This window comes from Loxodonta africana, chromosome 9 (assembly GCF_030014295.1).
Source record: "Loxodonta africana isolate mLoxAfr1 chromosome 9, mLoxAfr1.hap2, whole genome shotgun sequence".
NCBI classification, from domain to species: Eukaryota; Metazoa; Chordata; class Mammalia; order Proboscidea; family Elephantidae; genus Loxodonta; species Loxodonta africana.
This window is the reverse complement of record NC_087350.1, coordinates 30,355,719-30,369,378: the sequence shown is the minus strand read 5'-3', so window position 1 is coordinate 30,369,378 and position 13,660 is coordinate 30,355,719. Positions and strand designations below refer to the sequence as shown.

The window sequence follows — 13,660 nt, the reverse complement described above, 5'->3', positions numbered from 1 at the left end:
CATCTCACTCAGTTTCTTCTCTAAAGTCCTACGATCAAATGCTGGGTTACTGAAGAACTCAAAGTGGAATATGCTTTTTAAAAGCAGGTTTACTTTAAAGTATCCTGAAGTAACCGAAACAAGCATTTCTGAATACAGTCCTGTACGTTGGTGACTTTAATGACTAAAACTCAAAAAATAGAAGCATCTCTTTCAATAAGATCCTGAATGTGTTAATGTCTCTAAAAATTTCCTCAAGTAGTTTAAACCGGCTGCCAGGAAATTGCATTTCTCCTATTTGCTTAAAAAGAACGAGTCTTCAACTTTGGACCAAGCCGGAGAAAATTCTAACAGGATCACTGATGGAAAAGTTAATAAAATCAGCAATTAAACAGTTTTTTTCCCTTTTTCGCCCCCACTCCCAATTTTTTTTCTTTTTTGCCATTTTTTCATGAGTTAAACTTCAAAGACGTACAATGGAACCCTTGCAACAAGACTCAGGATTTGCCTGGTTTGCTTGTTACCTGTCTTATCTTTACAGGCCAGTCCAGAGACCTTGAGGACCACGGAGATCTGTGGTTTGTTGAGCATGAGAAACTTACCCTTTCAGTGATAATCTTCCTTGGGCTGCTTTAAATGCAGATCTTTCCCCTGCAGTAAATCTTGTGTTTTAAGTCATCAGGAATGAGTTACAGGCAGACTTAGGTTGAAAAAGCTCCTTGCTTTGTTCTTTTTATTCATGCCTCTTTCCATATATTTATTTAACCTCTAGCTTTTGCTACAGATATTATTAAAAGCAAGAAGCCCCATCTTTTGGCTGGTAGGGCAAATCTTTTTCCCCACCTCCACAACTACAGGAAAGTTGAAAGAAAATGAACACCATATGCCTGTCACCTAGATTCATCAGCTGTTAACATTTTGCCACTTTTGCTTTATGTCTGTGTATTTTTTTTTCCACAATGTATAAACACACACACCACTTCTTCTTTGTTTCCTCTGAACTGTTTGAAAGTAAGAGGCAGTCATGATAATATTTCACCCGTTAAAACTGCAGCATGAATCTTCTACAGACAAGGCCATTTTCTTATGTAAGCACGATACCATTAATGCATCTGTATGTCCAATGTATAGTTCATAATCATTTCTCTAGTTGACCACAAAAATGTCCTTGATAGCATGTTTTTCTTCACAGCGTTCTTTCCTCGGTCCACGATCCACATTCAGAAATTCCCTTTATTGTTCTGTCTCTTTAGTCTTCTTTAATCCAGAACAATCTTCTCAAACCATTTGGTTTTATGACATTGGCATTTTGAAGATTCCAGGCCAGCCATGTGGAATATCCCACAATCTGGTTATATCTGTTTCTGACTGTTTTCTCATGCTTAGAGTCTGGCTAAGTAGTTTAGTAAGAACACTACCTCTGTGATGTGCATGTCCGGTTGTATCATGGTGTTGGCGAAGCTAGGTTTGACCACTTGGTTCAGATAGTGACTTTAAGATCTCTTCATTATAAAGACACTTTTTCCCCTTTGTAATTACTAGGTAATCTGTGGGGTGATACTTTGAGACTGAAAAACCTCTTTCCAACAATTTACCCAATGATTTTACTATCTATTGATGAGCCTCTCCTGTCAGTGGTGGTTTCTTAATTCTTTCTTTCCTTAATATTCTGTAAAGAAGAGCTTTTCTTGTCAAGCCCTGTGTGTGTGTATGTGTGAGAGAGAGAGAGGAAGAATATGGACTTTTGGATATCTTTTGAGTAACTACCGCTCTTGAGTGTTTGTTGTTTGCCAAGTACTGTGCTAAGGGGTTTACATAATGCCATCTCATATAATTCTCCCAACAGTCTTGGGAGATAGATTTTATGATTGTTCCCACTTCATACTTGAAGAAACTCAGGCTCAGAAATGGTAAGTGACTGGTTCTTGGTCACAGATGGTAAAGATTCTATCTTGGTGGCTCTGATGCTTGGGCTCGCATTCTTCACCATTTCATTGTCATGTGCCCCAGAATGTCATCCAGGACCTCCTTTCTCAGACTCAGCCCAACCCCCACAGATAGCAGCCTGGTCAGCAGATGTGTCCATACTAAAAGATGCCTACATGTCCATGGAGTGAAGATAAACTGCCCTAACCCCATGGCCCTCCCTCTATGCTTGCCACTTATCTCCGTCCGTTGCCTCCTCTTCCCAGGTCTGCTGGGCCCTCCCTTGTTTCTCTCCCAGAATGGTATCTCCCAGTTGAATCAAAGCCTTGAGTTTGAGGTCTGGCTGTGGCTTGGAAACCATTCTCTCCTCCTTGGTCCTAGAATGCCCCATAGGCTCACCCATTTTCTTGAGATATCAAAGACTCTACTCAGGAAAGCTTAAAGTGTTATAATCCTTTACAGTCATTATTCTTTACAATGCTTAAATTGTCTCAAGTTTATCAGTGTGAACCCCCGTGATTGTCTCTTTGTCCTTTTGACACATCCTCATAGTCTAGATAGCTTTCTTGCTTTCTGTCATAAGATGAACTGGGCTTCTCTTGCACTTTTTTGGAAACCAAGATCTAGATGTAAAGTGTACTCATTGTTACTGGGAAGTCATTGCTTCTAAGAAAGGTGTCTTTTGTGTGTGTGTGTGTGTGTGTGTGCGTGTGCTTTAAGTGAAAGTTTACAAATCAAGTCGGACTGTCATACAAAAATTTATAAACACTTTGCTATATACTCCTAATTGCTCTCCACCTAATGAGACGGCACACTCCTTCCCTCCAGTCTCTCTTTTCGTGTCCGTTCGGCTAGCTTCTGACCCTCTCTACCCTCTAATCTCCCCTTCAGACAGGAGATGCCAACATAGTCTTGTGTGTCTACTTGATCCAAGAAGCTCATTCTTCACCAGTATCATTGTCTATCCCATAGTCCAGTCCAGTCCAGTCCAGTCCCTGTCTGAAGAGTAAGCTTTAGGAATGGTTCCTGTCTTGGGAAGACCTTCTGTTAAGAAAGTCTGGGGACCATGACCTCCCAGGTCCTTCTAGTCTCAGTCAGACCATTAAGTCTGGTAAGGTGCGTCTTTTTTGAGGATTCTTCTGCTGTTGATAGCAGAGATGGAGGGCTGGTGAGCAGGAAAGCCTCTGCTTTCCCCCAATTTGCTATGCCCAGAATTCCTAGGGACGTGGTCGCCTGCAGCTCTGCAGTCACCCAAGCTTGATCACCAACTAGTAGTCTCTTGTGGTCAGGCAATTGGGGATGCTCTGTTAAAAAGCATTCCTCCTTTTGCTGACAGAAAGACAGCATTTCAAAAGACATTTTGTGCAAACCTGATTCCCTAGTAGTGTTTCTGCCCTTTGTTCCAAACATGAAACTGCAAGGCAGTAATTCTTTGTTACAGAAAATTCAGTAGAAAGCTATTAATACAGTTGAGGCTGAGCCTGTCCACCACCTCATTGCTGTGTTTTCAGAAGTAATTACTGGCTATTTTTCAGAACTAAATTATCTTAATGGAGTACTTATATGCCTGAGGTTAAAGTTCAGTCCATTTTAATGTTTAATCTCTTGAATGGCCCATCAAGGGAACAGAAAATAGAAATAGAGTTTTTATTTTGTATTGTGGTTTGGGATAAGAGAGTTTTTTTTTTTTTTTAGATGAAATTAGGTACCTAAAGATAGTAATAGTCTAGGCAGTTTAGTGAGAAGACTTTTTCCAAGATACATATTTTTCTGAGTAGGTGTTTCTCAGTTATGGTTATGTAAGAGTGGGTTTATTTTAATGTTTAATTGATAATGTAGTCCTCGCCCTCCTCTTTGGTTCTTTGGCTCGATTGTGTTTGTTTGCTTTTTGTTTTCTTCTCCTGAAGTCCGCATGTTTTAACCTGCTGGTTTGTAATTACCTCAGGTGGTGATTTATCTTAAATTGTTTTAGTAACAAATCGGTGTTGAATATATACTCTTAATACATCTTTCCCTTCCCTCAGTCTTTAAAAAGCAAGAGGTTTTATGTTTCTTAGTGTGGGTTTTAATGTGAATATAGGATACAGTAGTAAACCTTTGCAGGTTAATTGCTCTTTAATTAACACAGACCAGACCAGGCAGAGATCAGAAGATGGCATTATCACTCTTGGGCAGCGTCAGGAGCTTTCGCTGTAGGGTGGGTAGGGCAGCTCGCTAGATTAGCCTACCGCCAGCTCCTTCTATAATTAATACCCAGAGAAACTGACTTCTGTTCCAGGAAGCCTGCTTTGAGTTTGCTTCTGTTGATAAAAAGCCTTGATAGAAATTTGATATTGGATTGATTTTAAAGCCTTTTTTTTTTTTTTTTTAAGTGAGGAAAGAGTGAAGTTCAGTTTATCCATTGGTGACTTATTGCTTTTATTTAAAGAAGATGGCCTCTAATGGTATATTTTATTGACTAATCAGGGGTCATTGTCGTTATGTGCCATTGAGTCATTTTCAACTCATAGTGACCCCATGTGGCAGAGTAGAGCTGCCCCATAGAATTTTCTAGGCTGTAATTTATTTAATCTTTAATAGAGTAAGATCGCCAGGTCTTTTTCCCCCAGAGCAGCTGGGTAGGTTTGAACTGCTGGGTGGGTTCGAACCGCCAGCCTTTTGGTTAGCAGCTGAGCGCTTAACCAGTAAGCCACCAGGGCTTCTCATCAACCTTCCACTTTAGTTATAGGACAGTTCCATATTCCTCTAAGGCGAAACTTAAAAACACACTTAAAAATGACCAGTAAATACAAAAAGTGGACTGTTTTACTGATTTGAACATTTTTGAACCTATTACAGTATAGTATACGTCTGTCTGACATTTTTATCATATGTGTTTTGGTGACTTATTTAATCCTGTTTTCATCTTATAGTTTTACATTTTGAAAACACTTGATAAAAATTATTTTTTTCTACAGGATGCTTTACTGAGAGTGGGCCGTTTGTTTGATATTCTTTTTGTGTAATGGATGACTTGTAAAATATCATAAAGTAGCATTTATGATAGCCTAAGTAGCCTATATGGACAGTAGTGGTTCAGTAGTAGAATTCTTAACTTCCATGCAGGAGACTCGGGTTCGGTTCCTGGCCATTGCATCTCAAGTGTAGCCATCCCTCATTTGTCAGGGGAGGCTTGCTTGTTGGTTTGATGCTGGACAGGTTTAAGTGGAGCTGACTAAAACAGACTAGGAAGAAAGGCCTGACAGTCTACTTCCAAAAAATCAGCCAGTGAAAATCATGTTGATTTCTTGTTGGTGTTCTTAGTTTTGATAAATTCTGTCATTATGTAAGATGTTAACATTAGGGGAAGCTGGTTATAGGGTGTATGGGAACTCTACTGTCTTTGCTGTTTGCTACTTTGTAAATTTAAATTTCAAAATAGTTTTAAAAAGAAAGGGAAAAAAAGCTCTTCACATTTACTAGAAATTTAATTTATTCAAAGCTTTACGTATATGACCATTTCACTAAATTGTTTGAGTTAATTAGTTTAGGATAAGTTTAATGGTGGTTGTTTAAGCCTATTCATAATTCATAATATTGAGATTGAAAACATTAAAAGGCCAGTAATAAAAACAAATGTTAGACTTTTCATATGGAGGTACCAAATCCTAAATTCAACCACTAGAATATTAACCCTCCTCACTTTAGATTAACTAGATAACCATTGCCATCGAGTCGATTCTGACTCATAGCGACCCTATAGGACAGAGTAGAACTGTCCGATATGGTTTCCAAGGAGTGCCTGGTGGATTCGAACTGCTGACCGTAGCTGTTAACCACTATGCCACCAGGTTTCCCACTTTGGAATTACTGCTGCTTATTTTAATGTGGGGCAGTTCTCCTCTGTCTTATAGGTTCGCTATGAGTCGGAATCGACTTGACGGCACTGGGTTTTGGGTTATTTTAATGTGTCCAAAGGAAGGATTATAGTAGAAGCAGCTCGCTTTTTCATTTCTTTTGTTTTCATTTAAATTCAGACATCATTTTGGAAGAAAATAGAGCCACATTTTATTCCTTTATAATATCGGTGCTGGCATTACTTGATAATCTGTTTGAATACCTACTAAGTGCAAGAAATGTCTAGGCACCGTGGGAAATTTAGAAGAAATAGATCTAGTTAAAGGGTTATGGGACATTCATATGAAAAAAATCTTTTACTTCCTTGGGTTGGTAAGTGTGATGTAAATGGTATTGGCCTCAAGTGCAGTCAGAGTTTAGAGGCAGTGGCAGAGATTACTTTGAGTCCCCGTGATTAGGGATGCCTTTACAGAGGAGGTTGGCAGGGGCGTGGTCTAGAAGAATGGGTAAAATTTAAATATGTGGAGACAGATGAGAGTGGACTCTGTGTATGTGTGGGAGGGGGAATGAGTATTAGTAAAATTGAGCTTCAGGGGTTTAGATACCTCACCGAATAGTATTATGGGCAGAAGGTCCCTGGATGGTGTTAGCACAGTAGTACCTATAGAATTACACTGGTGCTAGTTTATGGAAAGACTTGAATGCTAAGAAATTGAAACTTTTATTTTTAGATAAAAGGCATCGTTGTTAGGGGAATAACTGTTAGTTAAAGAGGTTTTTAAAGAAGTGTTTTACTATCCATAGCACCAAACCCAGTGCCTTTGAGTCGATTCCGACTCATAGTGACCCTGTAGGACAGAGTAGAACTGCCCTGTAGAGTTTCCAGGGAGCGCCTGGTGGATTCGAACTGCTGACCCTTTGGTTAGCAGCCGTAGCGCTTAACCACTATGCCACCAGGGTTTCTATAGCACTAGTTTCCACTATGGGTGGTGAACTGAGAGTCAACAGAACTCAGTGGTTATGGATATGTATACAGAAGCACAGAAGAAAGACAAATTGATGGTGACTGATATCTTGAGCCAGTGGAGTTGCTTATGAGTTTTGTGTTAAACATGTTCATTTTCAGGTAATGTCGGACTGCCAAGTGGAATTGTCTGGCAAGAAATGAAACCCAAGGTTATTGGCTTAGGAGACAGATGTGGGAGTCATATATGTAAAGGCGGGTGATGCCAGAGAAGAGCAGATGGTTTAGGACTCTTCCTACGTAGTGAGCAAAAATAAAAAATAAAAAAACCAAAGCCATTGTCGTTGAGTCGATTCCGACCCATAGCAACCCTATAGGACAGAGGAGAACTGCCCCATACGATTTCAAAGGCTGCAAATCTTGATGGAAGCAAACGGCTACATCCTTCTCCCACGGAGCAGCTGGTGGGTCCAAACTGCTGACATTCCAGTTTGCAGCCGAACGCTTTAACTGCTGTGTCACCAGGGCTCCTTATTTAGTGAGCAGGTGAGGGAAAAGCCAAGAGGAAATACAAACGGAACACTCAGAGGTAAAGCAAGGCCCTGGGTGATCATGGCCATGTTACGGAAGCAGATGGAGGGGACTCTCACTCAGCAAGGAGGATATGCCAGCTGTGGCTTCAGATGTCCAGAGAAAAAGAAGACTCTGAGATCTTGAAAATCATTGCTGTCTGAGTGGTCATCACTTTTGTGGGAATGGTGGTTGGGCCTGGAAACCAGATTATGGTGGATTAAGGGGTGGGTGGGGGGCGGGTGTCGTTGAGAAGTTGAAGCAGGAGGTTTAGGTTTTACAGAGGTTTGGCTGTGTGAAGATAGGAATATGTATATATATATATATGTAGGGCAGTAGCTGAAGAGGGCAAAAGAAAATTGCTTTAATTAAATTGAGGAATCATTTATCAAGTGTCCATTATGTGCAAGGCACCGTGTGAGGAGCAGTGGAGGACACAAAAAGTGACTAAAATGCGTTTTTTGTTTTTTTTTATTCATCCTGAAAAAAAAAAAAACACTACCTCAGGTTCTTTTGGTGTTAGGCAGTTCATCTTAAACAACATGTTAAAAAACAAAACAAACCCTTTGCCGTCAAGTTGATTCTGACTCCTGGTGACCCAATGGCAATGTGGGGTAACAATCACGGGGACAGAACCAGTGGCTGAGAGGACAACCGAAGATGCTGGGAGGAGAGTTGGAGAGCTGAAGGAGCTGTGAAATGGAGAAGCAAAGAAACGCCATGTACCATGTACTGTCAGGGGGTCAGCCTTAGAAGGGAAAGGGCCCATCTTTCTCTAGGATAGGAGTAAAGGAAGGAAAGGGTAAGGTAGTTTTTGAGCAGTTTTGAGGTAGAATAGAACAAAGTGAGGATCCCAGGAAGTCTTCACTGTAAATGTCACGTGCGACAAACAGACTGGGACCATATTTCCTGCCTCTTGAAAAATCCCTGATTGAATGGAAAAATGAGACTATAGTGCTTATTTTTTGTCCTGTGAGAGAAGAAGAATACAAGCGAACACCTGAATCATGGAAGTATTGAGATATTGTTTGTGGCTCAGTTTTTTTTTTTTTTTTTTTTTTTTAATTTATCAGATGCCGTACGAATGTTTCAGTGCCTGCAGCTTGCTAGGGTTTGGGTCAGATGCAGTGTCTCACAGAGCTTAGAGTCTAGGAAAGGAAATAAAAGAAAGACACACATATGCAGGCTCTTAAGTGCTTGCCAGTTGAACTCTGATCTGAGATAAAAAGAGGCTACGTGCCTAACTGGCATGCATGAAGTATTAGGGGAATTTCGAGGAGAAAGAGAATTGGAACAGTTTTATGGCTATTTCAGCTCAACAAGATTTTGAAATAAATGCGCCATATATTTACCTAAAACTTATTGCTGTTGAGTCGGTCCCAACTCCTAGTGACCCTATAGGATGGAGTAGAACTGCCCCACAGGGTTTCCAGGGAGTGGCTGGTGGATTCAAACTGCCAACCTTTTGGTTAGCAGCAGAGCTGTTAACCATTGAGCCTCCAGGGCTCCTACCTAAAGTCCCGTTCTTTTTTTTGTTTGTTTGTTTTCTTTATAGATGTTACTTTCTACACAGTTAGAAAATATAATTGTGTGTTCATACTTTTTGATTGTAACTAAATAACATTGCATACGGAATTATGAGCATGGTGTTGGGGGCTCAAATGAAGAAATACATTATTTTGAACTACCCAGTTAAGTGAAGCTTTGGCGGGACTTGGAGAGGGGGGGCTGGTATTTGGAATATCTGAATCACTGCCCCGATTTTCCATTTTATGTGTGTAAACTTGCCTTAAAAGTGTTAGTACTTCATTTTATTGACTGTATTTTCAGTGCATATAGCCGTAAAATAGGTGCAGGTCAGTAGGAGAAAAGAGCTAATTAATGCTCTACTTTGACTTTTGTGGAGCCCTGGTGGCTTAGTGGTTAAGTGCTGTGGCTGCAAACCAAAAGGTCGGCAGTTCAAATCCACCAGCTACTGCTTGGAAACCCTATGGGGCAGTTTTACTCTGTCCCATAGGGCCTCTCTACAGCAGCGAGAGTTGACTTTTGTAGTCAGACTCAAGAAGAAGGAGGAGAGAAAGAAAATAAAAGCAATTTGGAGAGAAGGACAAAAAATATTTTTTGAATTTTTTTTTTTTTTTTTAAGAAAAACATTTCAAGACCTTTCTTATAAGAGTAATTTCAATTCCTTTTGAGCAAGTGGGTGAAATCTGTTTGGAAAGAAATTTATAGAAGGATCTCTTTGCCTATTGTAAGTTAGGCTTGAAAAGTGATTGATTGAAAGGCATGACCTGAAATGTTGTCACTATAGAAGTTAGTCTGAGAATTACTCAACACTTGTTCTCAGAGGATATTGTTAAACAGAGTTTTGAGTTGAAGGGATTTGTGTTGAGGGATATATTTAACTTAACGTCCTCCCTTCACCTCCTCCTTCTCCTCCTCCTTCCCCCCTTCCCACTCAGAAGCAGCAACAAGGCCTGCCCAAAGCAGTTCTATAGCAGAGCTTGATGCAGCCTTGGCTGAGGTCAAGCACTCCCATTCCAGCCTCTCGAGGGCTTTCTCTCTGTGTTGCCAATGTGCTGGTAAAAATGACTTTAAACTCTTGTCAGCACAGTTACTGGTGCACGCATCACAGTCCCACTCAAATAAACCTGTCACAACACAGAGTCGGCCGCTAGAGAAGAGTACAAGGGCAGGCCTCTAGCTTTTCATTCGAGCATCACTAAACGTGCACAGAGTGCCCAATTATTTCAGCATTATTGAGCAAGTCTACAGGAGAACCCAAGCCTTGCTACATTAGATTTTCTTTAGTAATTTGCTCAAGTACCGCTGAGGACACTTAAAGGGCTTAAAACGGTGGCTGCAACCAGTTTCCTTTTCTGGGCTGTTAATTCAGGTTTTCTCTTTCAAATTAACTCCCGCTGCATGCTGTGCGGCGGCTTCTGGGAGAACTGTTTAACACTGATTTTCTCAATTTTCAGCTTTTTTTTTTTTTTGTTCAACATAACTGCTTTAACAGTTACGTATATGTTTTGATTAGAAATATATGATTGCAAGGCCTTATTTTTTTATTTGAGGACAGACTACGGATGCTTTGTGAACTAAATCTGTTTGACTGTCAGCTATGAAAAGTTATTTAGGTAATCTCACTATTTAAAAATAAGTTACTCCCTCTCCATACGCAAAACCCCCAAATCTAAGCAAGAAGGTGAAGGTTTATTTATCGACTATGCAACTCTCTCCCTCCCCTTTTAAAAATATGTTTGTTAGGGATAAGTCCTTCTTTCGTGAGTGCTGGAGGTTTGCACCTCCTTTCCCTGTGTGTGGGAGGGGATGGATATGGGGGACAAATTCAATATCTGTGTCTCATTTTTCACAGCAGCAGCAACTCCAGGCCCAGCATTTGTCACATGGCCATGGTCTGCCGGTGCCTCTGACCCCACATCCTTCGGGGCTCCAGCCCCCTGCCATTCCTCCCATCGGTAGCAGCGCCGGCCTTCTGGCCCTCTCCAGTGCCCTCGGAGGCCAGTCCCACCTTCCAATTAAAGATGAGAAGAAACACCATGACAACGATCACCAAAGAGGTGAGAGATTCTCTTGGGCATGTCAACCTGATATTACCTACCTGCTGCTGAGGGTAGGTTCTGGATACCGTGATTTATTCTGTCTCTGAATTTAATTTTGCCAGTGACTAAACAAAGGATTTCTGCTGGAAGGTAAATTAATTATTGGAAGCAGTCATTTGCCAAATGATACCCTAGGGGTTGGCAAGAATTAATGCGCTCCCCAAAGGCATGGGGGCCTGTTTCCTGATTATTGCCTTTTGTCCCTTGCTGCCTCCTATGTTCTCAGTCGGTAATGAAAACCCAGGATGCTCTGTGTTTGACATAGTGAGTTACATTAATAGCTAATGCTGACTTAGTCTATTTTGGGGAAGGACTTATTGATAAAGACTTACTTGATGTTTAATAGAATCAATTATTATTTATAAATCAGATCGGCCTCTATAGTGCATTAAAAATCTCACAAGAAAACAGTTTCACTTGTCTTGGTAATTAAGCAGAAACCCTGGTGGCGTAGTGGTTAGGTGCTACAGCTGCTAACCCAAGGGTCGGCGGTTCAAATCTGCCATGCGCTCCTTGGAAACTCTATGGGGCAGTTCTACTCTGTCCTGTAGGGTGGCTATGAGTCGGAGTCGACTCGACGGCACTTGGTTTGTTTTTTTTTTTTTGGTAATTAAGAAGGTGTACCCCAAAATAATGGAATCTCTTGGTTTTAACTATTTTCTCTCACCCCATCTGTTAAGAAACATGAAATTAACTCATTTCTCCCTATAAGAATAACATGACTGTTTATGCAAATAATTGACTTAAAGGCCAGTTATGCTCCTTCTAGATTGGTTTCCTCCCTCTTCTAAAGTAGATGTTAGTGTAGAGACATTTTGGTGTGATTAAGTGTTTATATGGTGCTTATTAGTCATTTTTATTAGCTAATGGCAGAACAGCAAATGAAAGTTTCTCCCAGTGTTTCATTGTGGGAATTTACTTAGCATCAGGGTGGTTCGTTGGTTTGAAGGGTGCGGTTCAGAGTTAAAAGCTCTTATCTACTCCTGTCTCACAGTGTCATTCCCATGAATTATAATCTTGGGTAAATGATTTTTATCATATGAGCATAAATCTCCCATCCTTGATGTTAGAAACCCTGTAATATTTGTCATCCAGTTATCTTAATGCTATAGTACAGAGCTGAGGTATGATTATAAACACTTTTGTAAGTGGAAAAGTTGATAAGGAGTATAAATAATATGAATATATCCATCTTTAGACCTTCTGAAATTGCGTCAGAGGTACGTTGGCGCTCAGTGAATTCTGATGGAGTAGTACTAATAATTAACTTTACAGCCAAGTTAATATCTGTGCAATTTATTATTTAGCAGAGATCAAGTCTGATAAACGTATGATTTTGTGTAAACTAACTGGTACTTTTCTTTTTTTCTCTTTCCCACCACATTGCTTGTGTTGCCGCCATTTTGCCTGTAGACAGAGACTCCATCAAGGTAGGACTCTGCTTCACAGATGAAGGGATGGCTTAAAACGGCTCTAAGTGGTTTGAATAAATCTTAATAGTGGATTCTTTGAGATTTAGAGAATGATCTTCTGGGCTTTCGCAAATAATGATTAACTGCATTTTGGGATTACTCTGAGGTGTGTGTGGTTGAGATTTTTGAAAATATGGTCCCATTTCTCTCTGAGAATCAGAGATTACATCATAAGATCTGCCTTGTATTGCTTGTTTTAGTATATCTTGCCATATGGAAAAGAGTAGCTGCTTTTCTTTGGTTAGGCTTTGGCTGTAAGATAAATAGGAAGTAAATAAATTGGTTTATACAGAAATACATATTAGTCTCATATTTTGGGAAACAATTCCATCCTGTGAAACTCTTATCAAAACATTTGTGTCTAAGAACACTTTTCTGTATCAAAAAGATTTGTTTTTTGTTTTAAATAACACCTTGGTTTCTAGTGTAGTGATTCATTCTCTTTAGGTTTTTGAGTCCATCTTACCTGCCTTCTGTATCTCTTTATAGACAAGTTGCCAGGAAGGAAGAAAAGTATTTAGGACCTAGTGACTTGGCTATGGAAACCCTATGGCATAGTGGTTGAGAGCTGCAGTTGCTAACCAAAAGGTTAGCAGTTCAGTTCCACCAGGCCCTCCTTGGAAACCTTATGGGGCAGTTCTACTCTGTCTGATAGGGTCGCCCTGAGTTGGAGTCCACTCAGTGGCAATGGGTTGGATTGGTTTGGTTTGGTTTAACTTGGCTATGCTTGTCTTAACAGAATGTGATGTGACTAAGGATTACCTCACTTTATTAAGTCAGCAAACAAAAAAAAACAGGTTACCAGGACAAGAAAGGAAAATAGTAAAATATGAAAATTGCCTTAATAACTTTTGAGCCAGGCACAGTGTAAAATATCAGAACCATGTGCTATCGTATTAAGTATAGGTTAGAAGGAAAGGACAGTTCTCAAGCGCTGGCCAAAAGTACAGATGCTGTGAATTCTTTTTCTTGTATTTTACAACAGTTGAATGTTTTGGAGAGTGGGTAGTTATATCTCCTGCAGTTTTTAATGAAGCCGTGTGTATGAAAACTACAGTCTTCTCCTGGAACCACCTATGCTGTTACTTTCAGTGCCTCTCTATATTCTTTCTTAAACTATAAAAGGATATTAGGGTTTTCTTCCCCAAAGCTCGTAAATAATGGCAAACAAAAATTCAGTGTATGTATCATACCCTCCCAGAATCTTTGTAGTTTGAAAGGGCATCTGCCTAACCATATAAATGTCAACATTTACAATTGGAACTGTACACATTGAATTGTTTAAT

The 13,660-nt window shown here is 40.1% G+C and overlaps 1 protein-coding gene across 8 annotated transcripts in view; it reads left to right on the top strand.

Moving 5' to 3' along the window:
• LOC100656101 (transducin-like enhancer protein 4) overlaps nucleotides 1–13,660 on the top strand; it is a 162,763-nt gene that overhangs the window by 75,555 nt on the left and 73,548 nt on the right. For 4 of the 8 annotated variants that reach the window (XM_064291201.1, XM_064291199.1, XM_023544732.2 and 1 more), the window contains 2 exons: nucleotides 10,659–10,860; nucleotides 12,316–12,332. In XM_064291201.1, the coding sequence (XP_064147271.1) occupies nucleotides 10,659–10,860; nucleotides 12,316–12,332 (219 nt within the window). Of the gene's footprint in view, nucleotides 1–10,655; nucleotides 10,861–12,315; nucleotides 12,333–13,660 lie in introns of all 8 variants that reach the window. The other 4 variants (XM_064291200.1, XM_064291198.1, XM_010587492.3 and 1 more) reach the window with 1 other exon arrangement.